Raw genomic sequence first — 23552 nt, forward strand, 5'->3', positions numbered from 1 at the left:
TCCAAAAGCCAGCTATTTCCATTTTATTTGTGTGAAATTCTCCCCTATTCTGTAACGGCTTCACTGGTACCATCTGAAGAGTAGAGAGCTATAAATCACCTAAATAGGTCTTATGGCATAGGAAGTTCTTGGGAATACCAGAAATCTGATGGTAATGTCAGAAACCAAAAGCTGAACTCATGTGAGCCAACTAGCAAAACTGAAGTAACTCCCTATGTAATTAAATTGTAAAGCTATCAAACAAGAACAAATTTTCAAATGAGTTTTAGTGTATTCTTTGTTTTCTATCTTTGCAGTGTAAAGAAATTACACTGGCAAATGATATTACAAGGCACTTTATAACAAAAAGATAAATATAGGCATATATTATAAATTATTATATATGTAATATAGAATATATATTCAAATGTTCAGAAAGTGAAACTCAGATGTAAGAAGTAAACTGAGTACAAAATTATATTTACAATACAGAATTCCATTCAAGAGAAATTATGTCCTCCCTCCAGCTGTGCTTATTATTATTTAAAAGCAAAAACTATGTGATAGAGAACAATAAGGACTTCTATATATTTTGTTGGAGTTTTGAGATACTTAGACAAGTAATACAAACAAAGAAGGAAGGATGTGAAAATATTCTGAATATAAACAAAATAAAGCTGTACTGACAAATGCTTTGTTATATCTATTAATGCCAGATATAAAAAAGTTACATATATATATGTATATGTTTATAAATTATGTAAACATAATTCATTTTCATACTGAAAAGCTAGCTATTGCCTTGTCCTAACACAACTAAGGCTATCACTGTTATTCACTGAAAGAGACTTCTTATTAACACAGTTCTCAGAGCTAAACAGGATTAATTTACAGGTTTTGATCCTTTACATAATTTGTTATGGTACAGTTTAAAAACCAGGCCAGTTGGTTTCTCATCCTTAGCTCATCATGCAGTCATGTTAGATTACCCTCAGGTTTTGTTTTGGCTTTTTTACCTTCACTATAATTGGATGTTTTACATAGACTGTATCCTTTATTTATATTTGGCAGTTTATTGAAATACACTTGGCATTGTTAACAAATATCCAACAATTATGATAATCCGACATACCATTTTGAAAGTTATATTGAATTTTCTCTTCTTATAGACACTAATTGTATATTTGAAGTGATGTATTTTGTTTCCTTAGAAGCATGCTTCTGGATCACTTATTTATCATCATTTGAGAAAGCGGTATGATCTTATTTCTTCCATTTCATAGACTTCCAAAAAAGCATATACAGTGCAAGCAAACGTAAATTATGTGCCATCAACTGTTATAAAACCACTTACATGGAAACAGGGTGATTCTGTCCTATTTTCTGCCCAGTAGGTAGTGCTTAAGAAACTCAGGTGGAATAGAGAAATTACTAAATTAATTCTTACTTGAAATAATATACCACATTTAGCATGATTATCAAGCTTTGCTATATGCCTGGGGAACCAAAAGGATGCGTTATTCAGTCTTTTCACCAGAGGAGCAGCATTTCCCTCTTATCTTCCTCCACATCCCAGTACCATTTTACTACAAGCCTCCCCATCCCATCCCTTGAGTCCCATTCATTTGCCACACTTGTGTAGTTAGAAATGTGTTGTGGGAGATAACAAATGAGTGACACTGGAAAGAATCACATCCATGCAACTCGAGGTACACAGCTCATCCAGAAACTGCTGTACATCAGCGGTTGTACTCATAGCTCTGGCTCCTTCAGAAGAAGAGGACTCTGAGAAGTGCTGTGTACATTCCCACAAAGTGCTTCCAAATGGTCCCCTTGTCTGCAGAACTGTGAATCATGCCTCACCATCGGGTGTGCATTTAATAGACACTCAAGCTGTGGATGAATGACAACTTAGATACTAAAAAAAAAACTATACTTTTTTTTTTTCCTAATAGAATTAGGATGAGGAAGAACTGTTGCAAAAATGACTGACATCAAGAACTTTCTCATGCATGTGTTAATTCATGGAAAAGTGAAGGATGCACTAAAGTCTGGCCCTCCCCTCCCCCTCTTCCAGATACAGATGGGAGTTTGACCTAAACCCCTCTGATTAGAGGAAATAGTTGCTTTGAGCCCTCAGAATTTCAAGAAGAGAGCTATTTGACTGACTGTTGCTGTTACTTAAGTTAGTATCAGTAAAGCACTATTTTCAGCCCTTAATAATTAAGTTTTATTTGGCACTTCTCGGTAACCACCATGTGGAGCAACATGTCACTGAAGCCTCCAGGCATTTGGAGGTGTAACAAATGATACTCAAAATTTTCGTTATTACATCTCTCACCATATTTTTACAACCCCAACCCCAATTAAGGGCAGGTTATTTTGAAGAACTTCCTGCAACTTTCATTCAGCTTAGGAATATAGCTATTTAACATTTCAAATATCTGTGAAGCACAGAAAATGGCTGCTAGCAGCTAAATCTTGGAAAGCAGACTTCCAAGTAAGTTTTCTTTAGTTAGATAGCTTACAGAAATGTTCAGTTACTTTCTCAAAAAAAAAAAAAAAAAAGAAAAAATACAATGAACACTTATGGGTCTTTTAAAAGCATTTCACGTCACAAAACCCATGTTAACACCCTCATTGGAAAGACACCTGCAGTATTCAGTGACTTCTGCATTAGGAACTCTATTAGCAGTCCTGAGATTCCCCACACTTTTAAGCAGGTGGCAGTGTAGGTTAGAGAGACATAGATTTTTCCTGCAGCTGATAGAAATTGTTGCTTTCCAATTTCTCCATTTATCTTAACCCAAGGTAACAATATATAGCAGTTTTATCTGGCTCCTTTCTAGATGGGAACAGGCACAAATTCTGAAAGGCATATCTTTGTTGATTCAAAACTACTCCATTATTTTTCAGATGCAGCTTTATCAGCTGTATTTCTCAGAGCGAGACAATGCAGTACGAGACATAACAACCCCTCTTTAATATGTCAGTAGGAGGACCTACCTTCTGAAGAGGTTAGAGGATGTTACAGTGCAGTGATTCAGCACCAACCCTCAATGTTTACTGTTAAACACTGTCAGTTTTAATAAAAACAAATTCTGTGGCCTTTCTTCTCCTGGACCTTCATTTATACTATTGATTCAGCAGGAAAGACAACAGATTTAACTTATATTTGAATGTTTGGACTGACTTTTCCAGTTATTTCAATCTTTTGTGCATAAGATGTTTTAATATTTAGCATTTGCACCTATGATTGGTGCAAAAAAGAGTAGGTTTTCTTTTTCAGACAGGTCCCACACTATTAAACTAAAGTAAACAAACAAAATGCAGCAACTGAGTTTCATTTAATGAACAGCAAGTGGCTTTGATCTCTTGCTAATGCAGTAGTAGAACATCTTTTCAGAAGCAATTTTTGAAGATGACTACAAACATAGTAGAAGTATCTGTCATGGAGAAGCAGATTCTTTTACTTGGGAGATAGAAGAAATGTGTGTGTGCAAATACTTCTGCAGAAGTGAAGCAGTGTTCAGGTGGTCACATTCCCAGACAAGAGAATACAGCTGGACCTAAAACTGAAGGAAAAATGGTAACTTGTTTATTTTGGGAGTGCAGGATGGGTAAAAAAGACAACTTCTTTGGAGGCATTGGTTTCCAGATTGTTGAAACAGATTTAATTATGATTTACACAAAATTTAGGATTTTCAAGTGGGAAGCAACTGAACTGGTGAGGAAGCATCCTGCTTCTTGTCAGGGTGTTGCAGAGTGCACAGAACCAGAGGCTAAACAGCAGTAGAAGAGAGGGAAACCCATGGTGGAAGCAGAGTTAAAACTGTTTTATATTCCTTGAACATCAGGAGATAGGAATTGTCAACTGCCCGTTTAAACCTACGTGACCAAAATGCTTTAAGGGTTGTAGTGTGTTCAGCAGTTTCTTTGGTCACCATATGTGCTTCAGAGGGGCAAGTTATTCTCTTCCTCCCCTTTACAACGTGACTCCTCAGTGACACCTTGGATTTAACATGAGAATCTGTAACTGAGTGATAGGGAAGCACTGAGGGAAGGACATGGGACTGAGACTTTGGAGAATGGCAAAGCTGGGCCTAATCCCTGCTCCATCACTGCCCATCTGTGGGGTCTTGTGTAATTATATTCCTGTTCCAACTTCCTGTTTCCACAAAGAGAAGTATCTCCTTCCAACGTGTTGGGTATGGAGACTGAAACATCCCCTTGTAAGATGCCTGCCATTATCTTTTCTAAACCATGGGGAAGAATAATAAAACCAATTGGAACTGGAAACTACACAGTCCTGCGTCTTTGGTATCTCCGCAAACTCCCCACAGGCTCCTCCTCACTCCTCCTCACACCCACTCGGGTCTTTTCGGAGTAGCTCCCAAGAGAGGAGCCAGCTCCTGTCGCAGGGACGTTCTTCCCTGCGGGAGCTCCTTCCTGCCTCCTCTCCAAGGAAGCAAAGGTCTTCCTCTCCCCTTTCCCGCTCACCACAGACACCTGGAAGAAAGAGGCACCTCCCTAAGGGGCGCGACATGGCGACTTGCGCGACCCCACGGACAGAGGGACGGCGAACACGGAAAGCCCCTCACTTCCCCCCCCCTCCCCCCCGACTCACGAGCACACCGCGCAGTTACCCCCCGCACACGTTCCAGCACACCCGGAGACACTCCATCACACACAACCCCCGCTCACACACATACACACATACACACACCCGCACCAGGCGCTCCCCGGGCGCGCACACGCGGGCACACACACGCGCACTCACCGACCTCCACTCGCTGCCCCCCATAGCCCACACCGACCGGGCGCATGCGCAGTGGAGGGCTCGGAGCTGTCCGAGTACTGAATTTCTAGCGCGGTGCGCTCCCTCCCGCCTCATTCCAGCACAGGCTCCGGGGTTCCCCGCGGCCCCCGCCCGGTCCATCCCTCCCTCCCTCCCTTCATCCTTCCTTCTGTCTCTTCCTCCCTCCCTCCCTGCCCCCTCCGGCAGCGCCGACGCCTCCCTGCCCAAAGAGGGGAAAACCAGACAGACCCAGTAGTCCAGGCACCAGTCATAAATACTAATTTTCAAAGCGAAAGGGGAATAAAACGTAGAAGCAACAGAACGGCTCTCAGCGCTATTCCCCTTTTCATGATGCTCCTTGCATAGCTGGGTTTCCTCTTCCTTTCCCTTCCTCTATCTTTCTTTCTTAATTTTTTTTATTTCCTTTTTTTTTTTTTCAGATTTTGTGTTGTCCCCGTCCCCCCCCGTCCCCCCCCCCCCCCCAACGTAGGTGGGGGAGCAGCCAGGTCTGGTGCTTTGTCTGTTTCATGCTGGCTGCTGGAGATGAGCCTAGGCTTGACCTGACCATGAGTCCAAGGACTGGCACTTCTTTTTTACCCCCAGTTTGTAGATATCCAGACTTTCTCTTCCTGATTGTCAAGAAAATTAAATTATTGCTGAATTTGGGAATCTAAGCAACACCAGCTTACTTTTTCCCTGCATCTCTCTGGAATCGTTTCTGGGATATTTTCCAAATCATCATTGAAAGCAGGAGGAATGAACCGGCAGCTAGTGAAAATTTTGACAACCTTGTTTGCATTTTTCTTAGAGACAAACCACTTCAGGTAGGTGATGCAACTCTGTGTGATGATATTTGTGAAAAGGTTGTGGAAACCATAACTATAAAGATACTATGTCACATTACCTAGTTTGCTTGCTGTATTTGGGAGTATTTCATGATAATTCTGTATAGGCTATCCTTTTTACGCTTGGAGGCTCGTTGCTTGGTAACAAATACAAAAGATAATAATCTCAAGTTTTTTGTGTTTCTCTGATTTAAAGACAAGTTTTTTCACTGAGTGTTAAAATAGCTAAAACCATTTTCTTCAGTTTTTCTTCCAAAATGCAAATTCTCTGTTCCCACTGGAGGTTGTTTAGGAAGTTGCTTTGGTTCTCTTCTTTTTAAGCTTTTGAAATGATTGCACCAGTTTTGTCGGGCTTGTAGTTATTTGAAATTACAGAATCAGCCCTCTGATTTTGGAAACCCCTGAATCAGACCAGTATTGTGTTCACTTAAAGTGCCAGCACACACGATTGTTTTGAAATTTTCTCAACATTTCATGAGCTTTTGTTTCAGCTATTGACTTTCTGCTATACAGAGCAAACAGGTCAGTCCTACTAGCCAAAACACCATTTCAGCTGAGATTCATCATTATGCTGTGTGCTGTTGTATATCTACATGTGCACATATAAAGTGACTTTGTATGAATGATGAGGTACATACATACAGTGACGGAGTGAAATAGTGTTCATATCCATGAATCTGGGATTGCAACGCAAATCATAACTAGTGAGCTTTGAATGAAAACACAAGTAAATTGTATAGGAACACCCCAAATACATGCACTGGATTAATTTGCATTTTCTATCTTAGGTGAATGGATTTAGAAAATAAGTGGACAATATTATGTATTAGCAATTAAAGATATTTTGTAATAATATGTGTCATTGGCCAAAGCAAAAAGAAGCAACTGCCTCCTGTAAATGGAACCTGAAAAAATGTGGGGAATCACACTATGAGAATTTACTATCACCTTGCCTTTTAAAAGTTCCAGTGCTTCCGTAAATGGATAAAGGTTTGCTATTTGATTCTCATTTCAGATGCTTGTACATATATATAATTTTTTTTAGACTTGTGTATAGATGCATGAACAGCCCCCCCCCCCCCAAAGACTCCTGAAACTGAATGGCTTGCTTTGGGCAAATATATAAAGCACAGTCATAGAATCACTTTAAATATAGTAAAATAAGAAATTATGTTGGAGCATAGATACAATGAAATTGGTTATTTAAGAGTCACGTAATGTTTTATGATTAAATCTATGCCTCTACACACCAAATATGACCATTTCATTCTAGTTTCTTTTTCCCTAGGGAGCAGACATGGGAAATCCTAAATTCTCTTTCCCTGAATAAATAATGTATTTGCAATATGTAATATGCTATGTACAAAGCATTTAACATGCATGATATGATACCAGAAGTTTGCTTTGAAATTCTGACAGCAGAGATGTATTTCGAGAGCCTTCATATAAATATCAGCTGGTAATAATACTGATAGGTTTGTGGATTTTTTTACTTGATGTTTAATGATAAAAAAAAACCTAAGATCAGATGTGGCTGGCTCTGGAACCCTTTTTGCTATGTTGGAGAAGACTTCAGACATTCACAAGCATAAGTCAAACATTTGTTGGGTAGCATCTGTAAAAAAAGGGTTTTTTTGCATCTATCTCCTTCTCAACATTAACAAAATCAGTATTTTTCAGTGTTGCTTGGTGTGTGTTACCAGCTATTGTTTGCAAGTTTAAGACTACCTCAAACCCAGGGTTAACATACTTTTAACAGCGTACATGCAATAAAAACAATGATATGAAATAAGATCTCAAAGTCCCTATAAGGTTGCTCTAGACATAAAGACAAAAAGTAAATATAAACTTCTAAAGTCTTAAAGCTGTAATGAATTTCTTTTTTATGCTGTTTTGTTTGCTTGCTTGCTTGTTTGTTTGTTTCTGAATAACAAATTGTCCATGAATATTACCTTAAGCTCATAGAGTAAAGTTTTCAGATTAAAAATAGACTATATTGTTCTACAAAAATAATGCTACATTCACTGGATTGAGACAATTTTATTTGCTGTTATTATTTCTCCATAACTTGAATACAATACAAGGTAAATATTAGCTAATCATGGCTAATAATTTATTTAGGACAACTTTCTGTAAAGAACATGATTCAAGATCTGGAAAATCCCCCTCACAGACCCTGTCTCCTTCAGATTTTTTGGACAAACTGATGGGAAGGACATCGGGGTATGATGCTAGAATCAGACCAAATTTTAAAGGTAAGTTTTTTAAGACTTCTTATTAATTAATGGCAGGGGGGTTGGAACTAGATGATCTTAAGGTCCTTTCCAACCCTAACTATTCTATGATTCTATGATTTTGGGCAAATTATAGGTTTGAGGGGTTTACTTCTGGGTTCTAATTCTCTTTCCAATAAATTCAGTTTTCCAGTGTGATAGTGGACATCGGCTAACCCATGGGGAGGACTAGGAGAGCATTGTAGGTGATATGGGTCCAGAGCTTGAAAAACCTCTTTTCATGTGACAGTAATATTTAGCTGCCAGAGGATGCTTCTGAAGATTCTGCTAATTCCATGTAGTAAATAGAATTCTAGTTCCACACTAAAAACATTGAGATAACTTGTTCCTGAAGTTTTTATCTGTGAAGACAATATCTTTTAACACTTCCATGCTGAACTGTCGTGTTCTTTATAGCAGTGTCTGAAGAAAAGGTTTATGTTTTCATTCAACTTGAAGAAAGTAAAACCTCTTTCTCCAAAGTAGAGAGATAGGCTAGGCCTCAAGGTATGCGCACAGAAAATTTTATCCTATGGATGCTGACTGAATGATAAAAAACAAGTCATCAGTATCCCTACAAAATATAAAAATAATATTTTCTTTTGCACTTCCATAACTCCCCCCTTTTCTTCCAAAATTTGCACTGAGCTATGGAGAGTCACCATCATTCCAGCACAAACAAGGCTGTGAACTGGAGACCTCTTTTGCAACCATTACTATTCACAGTAAGTTTTTCTTGCTGTAGTCTTTTAAATCCCTATGGAAGTGGGCACAGAATGAGTTATGGCTTTCAGTGAAAGGAGTTGAGAGAGAAGTTTTCACTGTGAACATTTTAGCATTTCTGGAAAGCTCTGTAATTCTGTGAAAGTGGCTCTTCTATGCCAATTTAAAGCTTAGAATGTGTTTTTACTTTGAAAACTGATAAAATGCTTCCTTAACAAATCTGATGACAATGTACGTTTGCACTCTTACCTCTCAGCTTTGGTCACCAAAATGAATGTTTTCCTGTACAGAGCCATGTTATCAGTGCTGTGAAAGTTGTTAACAACTGGAAAAAAGCCATCATTTCTTAGCTAATGAATGAACTGTTAGGAAAGAAGCTCTCATGTCAATTAGAAAAGTGCTTAATTAAATTTAGATCAAAGATTAGTTTCTTCTCTCTGTTCCACATGTGCAAATTACAAGATTTGGAACAAAGTGCCTGTTTTTGCTGCTTGCTTCTGGAGCTCCCAAACTGGAGTCCACATTAGCTTGTAGTAACTAAGCAAGCATTAGGCCCTTATATTCATTTTGTGCATTTGTATGAATATTAGTGAAGTTTTAGAGAATGCAAATAAGGGCAGAAATTCCCTGAATTGAGCAGGGTAGCAATCATTAAAACTTATTCCTGCTCTTTACATGAAAGGGGCACTAAAACGAGACTTCTACTTCGTCTCTTGTAGCTCAGATTAAATCAGGAATAGTAGCAGTCCCTGTACATGGAACTACTTAAAGACTGCACTTTATTGCTCCCCAGTACGTGCCTAAAGCCATTTCATGAAAAACACAGGAGGAAACAGATTCAAAGCTTTGCTGTCAGGATGTTCAAGCAGGTAGAGCAGGTATGGTGTGCACGATATTACGTGGTGCTGAACTGTTTGACAGACACAGCTGCTCTCCAAGTCTCACAGTTTCTTTGTGCTCCTAAAGTGAAGCTGCTCCTGATGACACCTATGAACGCTTAATGGCAAAGAATATGCTGTTTCTTATTTTTGATATTTTTTTTTATTGTCACTTTCCAGAGCAGGAAAGTACTTTGCAGCAGTGTGAAGTGACAAACACATCTCCAGTGTTTTTTCCTAACTTCACATCTCTGAGCTCTCGCATAAGTGTCAGTCTTCTGGGGAGGGGTCTGAAAGGTTTTCTTGTTCTTTGCTATGTTCCCTTGAAGGGTATTTTATATCTCAGATTTCAAAACTAGAGCATGCAGTTAAGTCATGCAGTTTTGAACTTTGCATCACCCATAAAAACCTTGTCAGCTGATAACCATTTTTAATTAGTCATTATGATGCACACCCATGTTCTAGTTGCCCAAGTCTTGTTAACTTTTTAAAGAAATTGAAACTCCTTTTTTGCTCTATACTGCATATTTATTCTTTTCAAAAAATAAGAAGTACAGTTGCAAAGAGGGTAAAATAAATATGTCTTGCATGGATTTAAGTATTATAAAGTTTTTTGTACTGAGTTTTATTGTTACCATAATACAAATTGTTTCAGTCTCTAAAATTCATTAATCTCTTTGAGATCTTTTGGGGGATTTAGGGTATTGTACAATACCAATAGTCTAAATAATATAAATGGATGGATGTATAAAATGTGGAATAATTACCTAATTTATAACACTTTTTGTATTTTAAGACATGGATTTTAAACACAAGACAGCTCCACAGGAACAATGGTTTAAACTAAGGATCTGCTGCGTGGTTTTGCATGTAGTCTGGAGCTAATACGTATTTTCTACATTTCACAAAAGACGTGGATCAACATAGTTGTGCCATTGCTCATGCATTTATCTAGCTTTTTCTGTTTTAGACCATTTACATAGATCTTTCTAAGCTCAATGTAGGCATTTAAAAGTATCAGAAATGTCTGATTTCATGGAAAGGCAACTAGGTAGAACCCGTAGCACTGATTATATAATAATGAAAAATACTTCTATGACTAGTCTGAATTACTGGAAAACTACAGCTATTTGATTGATTTGTGTACTAAAGGCTACACATTATAAAAAGAGAGGAAAATGCTACTTACTGCAACAAGGTGTTTTATCCAGATAAAACACTTCATCATTAGTTATTGCTGTTCCCTAACTCGCTCTTGCAAATCAGAAGATTCAAGAAGGTAGTGGGAGAGCAACAGGTGAATATATGAAAGATCAAACATCAGCAACAGTTTTGTTGGGTTTTGTTTTTTTGGAGGGTTTTGTTTGTTTGTTTGTCTTTTAAATAAAAGTACAGTATGCTGAAATATATTGAAAGATCCTTTCTTTTTTGTATCTTTCTGTCTTACACAATCATTTGAAAGCAGAGGACTGGATTTCTGGTTCTTCACGCACCAACCAGTCAGATACAAAATGACCAGGCACTGAGAGGGACTGTCCCCCTGATGAGCAACCACAGAGAAGTGCCAGAGTGACAGCTCTCAAAATTGCCTTTCTTTAATCACTGTGAGATACTTAATGCATATTTTTTCATCTTACACTTACTGTTTATTGAATCTGAGTAGGCTAATAATTTGTGTTAAGAACACAGAGGGGAATATTTTTAAATGTAAATATGAAGACTGCAATCTAATACTAGTTGAAATCCCTGAGAGCCTTTCTGTTGACAGCAAATATGCGCTAGTGGCCATATGAGTTGATTTGCTGTTTCTTCTTCAGTTATAACATCAGTTGAGTAAGATTTCTGTAAAACAATAAAACATGAAACCTGCATGATGTACTTTTAACCTGATTATTATCAACTTTGTATCATTTTAGTGGTAAAAAACAACAGCAACAAACCAGAGTGATGTCTTTTAATTTCTCCACTGCTTATTTTGCTTTCCTCAAGAAAACTAGAACAGTCGTGTCAGGCACCTGTGCTATCAAACTAACCAGGAACGTGCTTTCTTGTTGGGAGAAACCAGAGATGGTGAAGTGGTATCTCAGATTAGTATATATTCAGTTCAGGCTCCCTCAAGAGCACTGTGTATAATGCCATGATACAAGAGATCAATCTGCAACTTAATCACAACATGAGATGTGGTGCTAATGGAAAGTCAGCTTGAATTTTAAATTTCTTATCAGGTGTTCACCTTCAGAGATTACTAAATTATTTCCACTTTTTAACACCTTCATCTTCTAAATCCACTTAAAATCTAAACATAAACTAGAATTATCAGATAGAGAAAACTTTCTCTATAGGCACTACTACATTCTTTATGCCAAATACTTTATGTAGTAGACTGGCTGTCATGCTGTGAGTGGAGAGAAGTGGAGTTTGTCACCAAAAGCTCAAGAAGCTTATTGTGTTTGGTATGAAGAAGTTTGCAAAGAAGACCATAGTGGTTTTCTCCCGTACTGAATTTTCATTCTATATTTTAAGTGCTTTCTTTCACACTAAGTAATTTGCTAAGGAATATTCTGGTTTTTATGGAGGTACCTGGAGATGTGCAGCAACACTGCCGATGCTACTCTTGTCACTGGATGATGCAATGCAGTGTGAATTAACTTGCTCAAAAGCTGCTGTTTCTGAACTCAGAGAAGATTTGTTAGAGGGTTGCAGTTTGGGGGTGTAGTGGCTGTAGTTGTAAAAGATTAGTCTGTAATTAGAGCAGTGTAATGTCATTTTCATGCCAAGTCAGTGGGTTTATATCTGAATAATAAACGCGTGGACTAAATAATTTGCTGAATATTAGCTTGACAACTGTTACAGGAAATGGCTTATACACTTTAATGCCTTAACTCCTTGGCAGCAAGGGTCAGTTTTTACATATGTTCAAGCTCATTGTTTACTTATTTGGCCCCTGAGTTGGCCAGTCATGAAATCCTTAAAAAAGCATGAATGGAAGCCAATGAATGACATTTAAGGGTGAAATTACTAGCATCAGGCTTAATAGACGAAAGCAGCTTCTATGTACATGATGTAAAGAGGAACTGTCCACGGAAGGTGACCTTAATCTAGATACGATACTTCACAATAAAACCTGTTAGAAAAACAACCTGTAAAACATCTAGAAGTTGAAAAGCATAGGCTGTGGGATCCATTCTCCAGTGCTTAATAACCTTCTTAAAGACAGACTTCAGTTGCTAACAACTCCTGAACATGAAGTCAAATGAAGGGAGTATACTGTACTGGGCTATTTTCCACACAGTTCAAAGTCTCAAAGGACCATATCCAATGGAGACTCAAATCCAATTCAGGTGTGATGGCATGTAGTAAGGAAGTGCATGATCTTGGTGCATTCTCATTGTAGGCCATGGGTTAAAGGTGCATTGTAGGAGAAGGGAGGCTACCTGGACAGTTTTTGGATGTGGCCAAGGCCATGGCACTCCCTAAATATAGGCTGCTTGGAATGTGCAAGCATCCATTATTTGGAAGGTGTGCTTCCGGTTTATTTTCTCACTTGAAACACATCTACAACTACACTGTTTTCACATGAAGCTGTGTATGCACATCTCACTACACAGTTAAATGCTGCATGAGGATCTTTCCTAACAGGATATTGGGTTTGTTTGGGTTTACTTCATTTTTCTTCAGCCGCAAATATATAGCTAAGGAAATGATATTCAGTCCCTGCCTTAGGTATGGACTTTTTCATGCAGAAACCTTTTTACCTCAATTATGCAAGGATCCTTTTAACTGTTTTTCTTTTAAAATTGTTCATAAAGAGGGATGTGGAACTTGTCCTTCTCCCTCTGTTTCTTTAATTTCATGTTCTTTCCCAGAACATGAGTAGGCTGGGGAAATTGCATGGCTAGTTAGGTTGTGTCTAGACTTCTAGACAGATTAGACTAGACAGCAAGATCAAGCAGCCCCCCGGATTATCTACACTGCTTAGCTGTTTTCTCATTCCCTGGATCCTTTTCTGAGCTTCCTGCAGCCAGCTCCCTCCAAAGTAAGTCAGAAAGGCTGTGAGCACGTAGCAGTGTAAGGCACAATCTAACCAGTGCTGCTTGGCATCCAAACTGAGGAACCGTCTTGGTCTTCATTTATATTTAAAAGGTTAGCCACACTGATCTTTATTGTATTGATAAATCTGCCTTTCTTGCAGAATCAATGATTTAATTAAGAGATATCAATGGATTTGGCTGTTGTCATGGAATACTGCTGTGCTGCTGCATAAACTGTCAAGAGAATTTATGAAAAACAAATGTCAAAGCAGATCCAAAGACCTTTGATATCAAAGTAGGAGACACTATTGTTTTTATCATGTTCTAATTTAATCAAGGGGTTTTTATCACATCCATTGTCATGTTTAGATTTAAATTTTCTATGCAGCTGAAGGCAGTGCCCTTGGGTCACTCATTAAGCATCTTGTGTTTTGGAAAACATGAAATTTAAATATAGAATACGTAAAAGCACGTACACTTAATTTACCAAAAATATACAAATATTTAAACCACAAACCTATTACATACAGTGCTACAGTAACTAGGAATATGTATACATAAGAAAGAAATATGCAGTTTTATCAGAAAGATTCATTTATTTATTTTTTTCCCTCTGGAAATATGAATATAAATCCCTGATTAAGGCAATAGAAAATGTATATTTGATGTTTCAACTTCAAAACACGCATTTCATAGTCTTTCACAGAAATGAATGATCATAACAGTCTGCAGAGAAGCGCTCCCCTAAATGACGCAGACAGGGCAGTACAGGTTCTGACAGAGCTTTAAGACAAAGAGTGCAAAATGTCTGGCATAAATAGTGGCCTGCCAATGTTACAAACCCCAAATCCATAGTTGAAATTCAAAATTTACTGAAATATAAAACCTCTGATTCTGGAAACCATGCAAGATCTGAGGAGTACAGTTCATGACAGGAAAGTGCCATTCACCAAGTATTCTGCTACTTAGAAGGAATAAATTAGAGCAGGCTAGTGGCATGTCTGAGCTGTGCCAGCTACCAGCAAGCATGAAGTGTTGGAAGAGCATGAAGACACATTGATTGCTCCTTATGCCTCAGCTACATGGCAGCAGCTAGGAAGGATGGGAGCATAAAGACTTCATGAACCAATAAAAGATGGAAGCTTTTAAAACTGGACATATGTGGAATATAAATCCACAAACAAACAAACCATCCCCCCTGGAATTACTAACTTACCTACTCTGTAACACTGGCAGTGCATTACTGTTTTCCCCCATATTCTCTTGGCTCTGCTCCTGAGTGTGCCCAGAATTGCTGCAGGCTGCCTCAGCACTCACATCCCTTCTAAGCCAAATCCAGGCTGTTTGACTGTAACCAGATAATCTTAAAGTCTTTTGCAGCCCTAACAATTCTCTGATCCTATGATTTTAAGATTCTATGATGAGGCACTGTTCCACCTCCTGTTCCCTGTATGGAACAGGTATATCAGAGCCTGCTTTATATTTATTCCTCAGGAAAGGGATTCCTCTCAGTGTGGGATTCCTCTCAGGTTGGATCAGTGAGCACTTAAAAATCTCACAAATACAAAACAGTGTCTATGGGTGGCCCGCCTTCCTCTACTATGCACAGAAGATTTTTGGTCATTTCCCCTCAGCTTGAAGGGTTCTGCATCTGATCCAAAGGACTATAAATGATTATGTGTAGCCCATTTTGCAGCATTATGATTAACGGAATAAATGTTGTTTCATTTTCCAGAAAACCCACAGCCTAGGAGGTGCAAGTTTGCATCCCTTCAATCTGAGGCAGGCATAGAAGTCCTAGAAAGGACTCTTTCTACACGAAATGTCTCAGTGTTTTGTTACTGCCTGCAAAACTGGCTATATTTTAGATGGAAAAACTGATATTCTTGACTGATTTTTCAAAGTAAGGTTGTACATATTGGCTTGGTGGAGAGTGGTCTGAGTAGTGGATTTTGAACGAGGTACTTCAACCTTGCTGAGAAGCAAGGTTTCAGAAGGGCTCTCAAAGAGTCCACTGAAAATTATTTGCTCTCTGCAAGTGCAACCCCACTGTTCTGAAGCATTTCCTATGCTCATGGACTATATAGGGCCCTTAGGGTTCCTCCTGTGGTGGTACACATCAAAGTATCAGACATAGCAACTCCTACCTGTCATGGGACAAATATGTTTTGGCTATAGCAAACAGTGGGCTGCTGCACAGTAACAGTGTGATATTCTTCTCCAAAAGCTGATAACCCCTACCTGGGTGTTTCTGTGCCTCCAAAGCCCGGGACTGCATAGAAGCAGCTAGGCACATCTGTGACCGAATTTTGGGTACTTTGACTTAAAGAATGGAAACTGGTACTAAATTGATACACGCTGCATGAACAAACTCATTATTTTTCCATCCTGAGAATACCACTATGAGTTATCTCCTTTGCTTTTGTGCTTGGGAAATATAGACGAGAAGAGGTTAAATGCTTTCCTTAAACCAGCATAGTTAGTCAGGGAAAAGCTAAGATTACAATTGATCAATACTCATTATGTTAAGCTGCCTCTAATGACTATATTCCCAATGTGTGCTGTCTGTGTCTTTGTCTTAGGCTATAAAACTGTCTTATCAGGATTAATCTTTCTTATTTTTCTGTTTACTGTGTCTAATAAAGAAATAGTCCTAAATAAAATATAAAATAACAGTAACGCATTGGCCGGAATGCTGCTATAAATTCTCACATTTCAATTTAAAGCAGTTGTTGAAAAGATGTATGCAAATTACATGCATGGGGCCAAATCAGGAGTGTATGCAAAAAATCCTTCTTTGCTATAGCTGGATGTAGCCTGTTGCATAAACACATGTACATACTCTCCCTCATGCCAAACTAAAATGAAGATGTGGCCACTCCACATAAGAGTTTCAGAATGCAGCAATTTTCCTTTCCATACAGTGATATCCCATCCAATGGAGAAGTCTGAGGTGTAAAAAGCCTTTGGTCAGCCTGGTTATAGGAGCCACCCTAAAAATAAAAATCTGAGAAAATTTTTCAGCTCTTTGGCTCTCTACTTCTGAGAATAATTTTGCAGCTTTTTGGCTGCATACCCCTGAGAATTCTGGTTTTGTCACACTTCTGTGGTGTGTTTTGCATGAGGTAAAGCACACATAATCTGTTAAAAACAGATTTTAACTTTTTTTTAATAAAATAAAACATTTTACTTATCAAAATTAAAAAATAATTAAGGACAAATTCAGTTCATGACAGTAAGTTTGTCAGTGTGTGTATAGTCTCATTTAGATGACTTCATAGAAGACTCCTACTCAGCATAGCTTTGATCGTAGAAACCAGAAAAAGATCAGATGCCCTGACCCTGCAACAGGCTTAATGTCAGCAGAGCTCTAAGCCTATGTGAAAGCCATTTGATGCTTCTCACAGCAATGCAGTGAACATCCTTCATCATAAAGCTGATTTAGTATTGATAAAAAAGTAAATTAGTTACTTTATAAGATGCTTACTTTCTAGGCTGGTGAAGAGCTCTTATTGCATCTCCCATTCTTCCAGGCATTTTATATATAGGAAGAACTGATGACTGAAAAAAATCCTGGTGAAAGACACCCAAGAGGTGCCTTAAGGATGTCTTGCAGTTACAAGACAGATCCTTTTGGCATTCAGGGTGTGGGAGACCATTAAGGAAGTTCCAAATGAAGGGGGTATGTGTGAATGGGAGGGGTAGGAGGCTGAGAGAAATGTGAATCAGATCAGATGATAGGAGCATTGAAGCTGAGAGTCAGAAGGGAGGAATTAATTTCAAAGTAATATTCTGAACAGATAGTATGGAAATTAGTGGAACTATAAGGAGGCAAAAAAATGGAAAAGTTTTGAAAATAAAATGAAAATTTTATTTTATTACTGCTAGATATAGTGGGATCTGTATGTCCCTGACCAGTTGCAGATTTCCATCTATACCAGCTCCTGATCATTTCTTTTGCCATTTATCCCTATGTCTGAGCTATCCCATTTGTCTAAATCCCATCATTCATCTGTCTCTCATATATCATTTGGTGAATAATTCCCTAGCAGCCATAAATCAATGTCTGCTCATAATTTTAGTCATCCAAACTGCTCTTTTTCTCAGAGTCTTGTGTAGGCCTTCAAACAGTTAAAACAAGGAACATTATGGAGAGATTAAAGGAAAAGCTGGCAGAACTGTGAAATACAGTGGGTATGTGAGGCTCAAACGAGCAAACTAAAGGAGTTAAAATCGATTCTGAGACCTTTCTGTGGACATGTGCTTGAGACAGTACATACTGGTGTTTATAACTGAGCTTTCATTAATTCCTGCGGTGCAAGATCAGAATCACAAAGAACGAAGAAATATTTTTTAAAAAGCAAAAAAGTTCTAATTGGTTTTGGCTTTTTAAAAATAAACATTTTGAGGTATGCTGAGCAGAGTGCAGCTGTTCATCATGACTGAAAATAGAAACCTAGACTGATTTACAACATTTCAGTAGTAAAACTTCTTTTTCACTAAGTAGACCTTCCCTCCTGCCTTCTCTTTGCAGTGAAAATCTTTTATCTTGTGGTTCTATGCAGTCTCTTATATGAGTTGGCTACAATGACTTTGTAAAACATTATTAAAAGTAAGATTACTTAGGAGCAGCTTAATTGACTACACTGGAGTGCAAATTTCATGACTAGACATGCAATACCATCTTTTATTTAACCACATTTGGGAATGTTCCAGGCCTCTGCACACATGCAGTTCACACGCCGATCAGCAGTGAAGACCTCTGTCTCCATTAGTGCAAAGCAACCAAGCAGCTCCTCAGAATAAGGTACAAGGAGGATCTCTGCTACTTGCTCCTTATGGGGCTGAGACCCTCTGCCTTTCCATTTGCTCACTTCAGTGAGCACTGTTTTGTGATAAGAAGCCGGTGCCTGGATCTTTCTATGTCATAAGAAAAGCAACCAATTTGATTTCCCTAAATACAATCCATTGCTCTATTGCACTGGAGGAAGGAATACTTCAGAAAGTCTTGCAGTGATGTGCTTGTTATGACTTGGAATGGAAAGATTTGAAAGAAGAGTGGAGGGCTCAGAGATAAAAAACAAAGTTTGATGGATGTATGAAGAGTTAAATCATTTATATGAATATTTTCAAAGTTGACATAAGTACTAATCAACTTTGCATTGTAGGCTTGTAGTTTCAACAGGAAGTTTCCGGATGTAAGTTTTGTGATTCACTGGTTTTTAGATTTACTCCCACAGACTAATTTGCACATGGAAGGCTTTAGCTCTGGGACTGGCTGCACTCAGTCACAAGTACGACTGAAGCTTGTGTAGAAATATCTGAGTTAGCTTTCAAGTAATTTGCTCAGAGATGCTCTGTGCCACACCGACATGATAAAGAGCTCCGCACAAGCTATAATGCCTGAGGTTAATGGCCTCCAGTGAATTCCAGCCTGCCATGACTACATCAGTTGCAGCCCTCAAACTACCTACGTGAAAACCAGCTCCAGCACATTTGTACAATTCGTTGTGACTGCTATATATATTCGATGGCTATATATTCTTTGCAGACTAGCTCAGGTTAGCCAGATAAATCAGGAGCATGTCAACTGTTTAAACGGCTTTTCATTTCACAGTAAAATAAAATAGTGCCTGAATATTGTTCTTGTGCACTGTCTATTAGATAACCTATGTGAAAATATCCCACTGAACCCCAGGGCTGTCAGTAGTATATGTTTCTGTTATCAGCCTCTGCAGAAAGAGTCAGGGAAGAATGAACAGGTCGTAGACTATCTTGTAATGCCAACTTCAGAACTGAAGGTTTTGTAGTGTGAGACTTACCTTCCTCTTCCAGTGCTGGGTCTGTGGACAAAGGCTTTCACTGAATGTGAAGCTTGCCAATCCAAGAATTTTCACAAGTGCTTTAAAAGCACACAAAAAGATGCATCTTAACAGGGATTCTCCTGCTGTGAAAAGTTGATAGGATTGCACTGGCATAACTCCTGTTACATTCAGCAATAGTTCCACAGCTGAAAACTCACCACTTCTGAAAGTGATTGCGCACTGTTTGATCTCAGACTATGTCAATGTATATATATTGATGGCTTTAGCTGTACTTACTCCAGAGAAATTTTCTTTCTGTGTCTCATACTTTAATCACCTGGATCTGACAATCACTGGAGTATCTGTCTTGTGAGGCCTTAGAGGCATTTTGATGAAGAAGAGCTTTCAGGTTTGGAATTTTGTATTCCCTTTTCATATCCAGGTCACATCATAAGGCCACGGTTTTGGTCAGATGTTTTCTCAAGTCAACCAAGTGAAGAGAAACAGCTTAAATCTTGATGTAAGAGGAGAGTTCTCTTTATGACAATTTGTTTATTTATATTTGTGTGTGTGCCTGCATATGCACATCTGGAAATAGGCACCTGAAACCAGGAAGAAATATACTTTCTCTGTAATGCTTTCCTGCAGATTCTATTCAGCCCTGCCTCTATCTCTCAGCTGCTTTGGGTAGGTCATGTTGTGTCTCCTCCAGTCTGTAAACACAATTGTCATAAGAGGTGTTGCTCACATATATTCCTCAGATACTTGGTAGTATTTGGGCTCAGTGATATCAGTGGGAGACAGTCCTAAAGAGAATTTAGACACCTAAATTTCTCTGCAGGTCTTGCTCTGGCTCTATAAGTGCCTTTGTGTTTCTTAGTCTTATTCTGTTGATAATAAATGTATATGGATGTCACAGAATGTTTCTGAGTCTCATGTATAACAACAAGCACCCAAAACTGTTGCCACATTCTCATCAGGAGGTATGACATTCTCAGCAAGCTAAGTTACTATATATGACAGATGAACTTTCAGAGGATGTCGTTTCTAGCTTGATGAAGCAGAACAATAATTTTCTTATTTGATTTTTCAAGCAAATTGCATCAGTGCAAAGTACCATACAATTACTGTATTTCACAGGTTCCTGAAATCTGTGGCTGTTTGTTTTCGTTATTTTTTCATTTGGAGTTTTCTTTTTTTGTCTTTTTGTTTGTTTGTTTTGTTTTTGTTTTTGTTTAGTAGGCACAATTGTTATCAATGAATAATAAAAGTGACACAAGCATAATAATTTCTGGGGTACGTTGTGTTGTGGCAAGTGCTTTCAAAGAAGAAGGAATTCTCAGTTTACCAGTCATAATTATACTTGGAGGATCAGGGTGAGCACGCACTCTACAGGAATCCCACAGAAAGACAACCTCATAAGTGAAAGGCATCACTCCCCAACAAGAAATGTCACCTTGATTTTTAAGCCTTAGGATAACTATGTTTTCCTGCTGTCATTAATTTTGCCTCCTGTGACTGACTCCCTTGCTGTTAACATTCTAATGAGATGATTCTGCTGAAATGGAGGAAAACATTGTTTTTTTCCAAAAGCAGAACAATAAGGAAAATTAAAAGGCCTACCTAGGTACTGGCAATAAAGACTACCTATGGTCTACCTCATGCTTTCTTATTAGAAGCTCAAGCTTGTTAAATCATGTAAATTTTCTCATCAGGGGTTGGATTATGAAATATACAAATCCTTGAAAACAAGTGTGCAAGCTGAACTGCTTCTGGAGTAGCTACAGGATCCCTGTGGCTCAGAGGAATTTTTCTAGGACATCAAAGCTACCTTTCTCTCCTTGGCCCAATATCCCTGGGCCCTGACCACAAGGTTGGCTGAATTGCCTTTGATAGCACTTCTGCAGTCCTTACCCTGCATGCCATACTCTGAGCAGCGATGAAGGTAGACAAGTCACTTGCTCCTGTCTAATGACCATGGCCATCTGAGGTGTCCCACCAGTAGTTCAGCCTTGCTGTTTGACTTACAGGGATGTGCCTGGAGGGCCATGAAGAGACTCGTTGGCAAGCTTTTGAAGTAATTCAGGCACCTGTAGAACTGCAGCTGCAAAAGCAGAGCCCTCCATAGGGGTTAGCTCTGTTTCAGGTCTCAAGAAGACTGTGCTGGACTCAGAAGCTGTTCAGTTTGGCTGAGGATAAATGGTTGCTAAACCCACAGCTGCCTTTAGAACTGGCAATTAAGAAACCATCTCCAACTGCTACCCTTCCCTGGTGCCCTGGGATCTGTGTTACCAGTGTTCAGATCAGCACGTGGGTCTTTGTCCTGCTCTCAGCCATATTTTATCACCTCCCTTGTTTGATCTCAGACATGAAATACCTGTTCCACAGATGAAAGGATGCTCAGTCCCTGGTGGGTTCACTGCCCCCTTACTTTGCCCCTTGGTCCTGTTCCTGGGAACCTGCTCTATCCTCACACTAAGATGGGATTGATTTTAGTCTTTTGAAACAGTCCTGATGCTTATCTTGCTCTTTGTGATAAGGTAAGAAGGGCAGTTCAGCTCACCACTCTCCTCTGTGTATGCACTGAGATGGTGGGAAAAACCTCTTTCCATTTGTACCATTTGCACATGGACCAAAGTCAGAAGATAGACCAAAATCTACTACATATAGAGAAAGACATAAGATTCTTCACAGACCTGTAAACATCTTGCCAAAATTTTCCCTGCCATCTGATGAGGTGGTTCTGCCTCATTATCTCTCATTTTTGCTTCCACATCTCTCTGGTTTGCCCACAGTTCTCTGTGTGTGTATGGTATTTTAGCTTGCCTTAAAAAATCCCTTAATAATAGAGATATAAAAGAAAATTAGCAAGTGCAGAGGTATCATTTTAAAACTCTTGTATGATTATAATATTCCCACTAATGATATTTTATCTATGTGGCTGAAATTAATGTGAAGAGAAAAAGGCTGCCAGGTGCAGCCTGGAAACTGTATACCAAAAGTCACTTAGGATGGATGTGTGAATACAGATATGATTAGTTGCAGTTAGGATGATCTGCAGGACAAGAGTACAAGTAAGTCTGCTCAAGAACATACCAAATGAAGGAAGCTTTCGGGTTGTGTGTTATCAAGACTGGAGAATATTCAGCAAAAGCTGCACTTAGCAGCTATATGGGGCTCAGTGTACATCTTTCAGCACTCATTAGTCAACATGGGGATTCACCCATGCAGTGGGATGGATTCACCCCCTCTGGCAACTGACAAGGGAAGGATTCAGTCTCTAGCCAGGCAACCAGACAAGGTCACAGACACCTTTGGTACATGAGTTGTGAGGCAACATGCCACAACAAATTCAGGGAAATATTTGGTATAGTCAGGCTTCTCATGGATAGGGTGAGCAGATGAGTGCTGAGGACTTTCTGTAAGTGCCAAGTGCCCTGAAGTCACAGGAGGTGTGTAACACATCAAAATGTCAGAGTTTTTCCATAAGGCAGTGTACTGGAGGAGTAGTTGACTTGACTGGCAGTATTTGCAGGGGGACGGGAGTGTAGGGAAAACAAACAGTATCTTAGCTGTTTGTCAGAATACAAGAGATCTGCTACTGTCTGGTGGCTTTGAGCATTAGTTACCTGTTTGGGTTTTTTCTTTTTTTTTTTTTCTTTTTTCACCTGTGTCCTTTCAAGAAACAGACATTTTCCCTGTGACTCAAAAATCACTTTGATTATCTCAAATGTGCCTGAAATACAGCTGGACTGTTACCCTGTTGCATTGGAGGCGGCAAAAAGAAAACAAGTGGGGGAAAAGGGATTTCATTATAAAGTATACTCTGCTTAATTTTTTAGAGGAAATGAAAACTCTTTTTAGATTTTAGGCAACAAAGGCAAATTAAATATTTTCTTTGTCTTTGAAGAGTTTTAGATCGTGTTCTCAAACCTTGGCTATACTTCATAGAAATTTACTGCCTTCATTTTAAATGAATTATTAGATCAGAAAAATCTGATAGGATGCAGTGTAATTCTTAAGATGTACAAGACCTATACACCCCTTCCCCACTGGAATATTAACAGTAAAATAAACCCGAAAGATCAATATAAAAGAATAAAAACATAGCCAGCTTCAGTGCTCAGTTAGTTATCTTTTTCTTATCTACTTCATTTAGCTCATCTTTTTAATGCACATTTCAAAACCCCATCACCATCAGACTGACTTTAACAGAAAGTT

The 23552-nt window shown here is 38.7% G+C and overlaps 1 protein-coding gene across 4 annotated transcripts in view; it reads left to right on the forward strand.

Moving 5' to 3' along the window:
- The first annotated feature begins 5243 nt into the window (after window positions 1–5243).
- GLRA2 (glycine receptor alpha 2) overlaps window positions 5244–23552 on the forward strand; it is a 127691-nt gene continuing 109382 nt past the window's right edge. For 3 of the 4 annotated variants that reach the window (XM_061364467.1, XM_061364468.1, XM_061364469.1), the window contains exons 1-2: window positions 5244–5601; window positions 7744–7877. In XM_061364467.1, coding sequence (XP_061220451.1) covers window positions 5534–5601; window positions 7744–7877 — 202 coding nt within the window. In that variant the 5' untranslated portion in view covers window positions 5244–5533. Of the gene's footprint in view, window positions 5602–7743; window positions 7878–23552 lie in introns of those variants that run through there. The other variant, XM_061364471.1, reaches the window with a different exon arrangement.

Source organism: Neopsephotus bourkii, unplaced genomic scaffold (genome assembly GCF_033783945.1).
Source record: "Neopsephotus bourkii isolate Nb327-2 ecotype Australia unplaced genomic scaffold, CSIRO-AGI_Nbou_v1 NB_1234, whole genome shotgun sequence".
Taxonomy (NCBI): Eukaryota; Metazoa; Chordata; class Aves; order Psittaciformes; family Psittacidae; genus Neopsephotus; species Neopsephotus bourkii.